The sequence below is a fragment of the Pteropus vampyrus genome, unplaced genomic scaffold (genome assembly GCF_000151845.1).
Source record: "Pteropus vampyrus isolate Shadow unplaced genomic scaffold, Pvam_2.0 Scaffold929, whole genome shotgun sequence".
NCBI lineage: Eukaryota > Metazoa > Chordata > Mammalia > Chiroptera > Pteropodidae > Pteropus > Pteropus vampyrus.
In genome coordinates, this window is record NW_011889710.1 from 45005 (window position 1) to 46786 (window position 1782).

At 51.7% G+C, this 1782-nt stretch overlaps 1 protein-coding gene across 1 annotated transcript; it reads right to left on the reverse strand.

The window, feature by feature from the left end:
• Positions 1 to 110: 110 nt before the first annotated feature.
• Positions 111 to 1117, reverse strand: SMIM10 (small integral membrane protein 10). Its single transcript, XM_011386106.2, has one exon. The coding sequence runs from the start codon at positions 876 to 878 to the stop codon at positions 654 to 656; it is 225 nt and encodes a 74-aa protein (XP_011384408.1). The 5' UTR covers positions 879 to 1117; the 3' UTR covers positions 111 to 653.
• Positions 1118 to 1782: the final 665 nt, after the last annotated feature.

Here is a 1782-nt window from a genome sequence, read left to right on the forward strand (position 1 = left end):
CATGCTTTCCTTGCACAGCTTGAAATGTTTGTTTCCCTGCAGTTCCCGTTTACCGTTGTTTCCTCTTTGGGGGTGAGGCAAGGTATGACTTCAGATCACGATATTAATTTCCTCCGACTTCTAATTCCATCCAGTCTATTGCTTAGCATTCATTCCATGCAGTTGGAACTCTATGCAGGTCTCATTCTAATTTGGAGGATTAGCCTTCTCTCTGGACCATTCCAGCACAGTTTATTTAAGTTGTTAGTAACCTTTCCTCCTTTTTTCCCCTTTAAGGCATCCTGTGCCCCTTGTCATCGCCCAAAGTTCGTGCTGCTTTTTGTTTTGTGTTTTTTTATCATACGGATGCAAGAACTTCTCACATATTTCTGCAGATTTTCAGACTTTTAAGTTCTTTTCTGTTCCTTGAAATATCTATTTCCTTGAGAGGCAACTTTTCGTTATATCTTAGGCTTTTTTGGTCATGCTGAAGGCTTTCCGCAAATAATGACTTCTAGCCGCCCATTTACATTAACAGATGAGACACTGGGAAGACAGACGGGCAAGTCCGCGTGTGCGGGCCGAGCTGGTCACTTCGCTCTGGGGCGGGTGAGCCGGTGGGTGCAAGTCAGCCATCCTGCCTGGGGCCCGCCACTACCACAGAGTTAATCGCTCTAAATATGTACCTGCAGGTGGACGTTGAGAATCACGGAGGCCACCGCGTAGAAGTAGGGGAAGTTCACGCGCAGGCGCCAGGCCAGGTCGAAGAAGATGAGCAGTGTGCGCGTGAGCCTCTTGCAGAAGGCGCGGTAGGAGCCGCGGGTCGCGGCCCAGCGCGACAGCCGCACCGCCAGGCCGGACAGGGCCGCCGCCGCCATCGGTCTGTTGTAGCCTCCCATACAGCGCCCAGAGCCCAGGGACTCCTGCCGGCTCCGCGGACCCACCGACCGACGGACAGAGGGAATCCGTGCGGGAGGCCGACGGGGTGGCCCTCCTTGCCCTGCAGCGCTCGGACCCAGGCGATCGGATCGCCGGGACCCACGGGGCTAAGTTTTTGTCGGGGGCCCCTCGGGGCGGGGCGGGGCGGGGCGCCAGAGGCCGCGAGCCCGGGGACGGGAAGGTGGGCACCAGGGAAACGGGGGGGTGGGGGTGGGGTGGAGGGAAGCAAAGGGGGGAGGGGGAGGGGGAGGGGCGCGCGGCTCATCCAGGAGAGGTAGCTTCTTGCCTAAGCCGGTGGTCCTTTTTCTACTTTTTTTTTTAACTTTTAAATCTTAACGGACGCAAAACGAAACTTGCTCAAAACGTTAGAAAATTTCCTTCACAAGCATGATCTTGAGCAGCTTAGCAGCTTCAACCCGTTTCCTGCTGCCTCAGATCCCTTTAAGAACTTTTCCGATCCTCCGCGGCGAGCTGGTGCAAACATACAAAACGTAATTTTCTGACCTTTAAAATGTGTGCATTCTGTTTTCGTGATTCAAGCGACTTTCGGGTTTTTGTTTTAGTTCTTTAGTATTCCTCTAATGAGAAAAGTTCTACAAACAAGTTTTTAGAAATTGTCAACAGCACAAACAACTGGAACAATGGGAAGCAAATTCCGCGCCGTAGCTTCACATTCCCAGTCCCACCCCCGCTGTGATTAAGATTCCGTTTCCTGTTATGTACTTCTAGACTTGCTATGTTGATATATTGCTCTTACCATGTCAGTACTATCCACCTACCTCGCTCTCTTTGACTGCTGATGATCACACCTCTATACGTTGACTCAAAATGCTCAATAATTTATTTAGCCAGTCCCCTATTGAT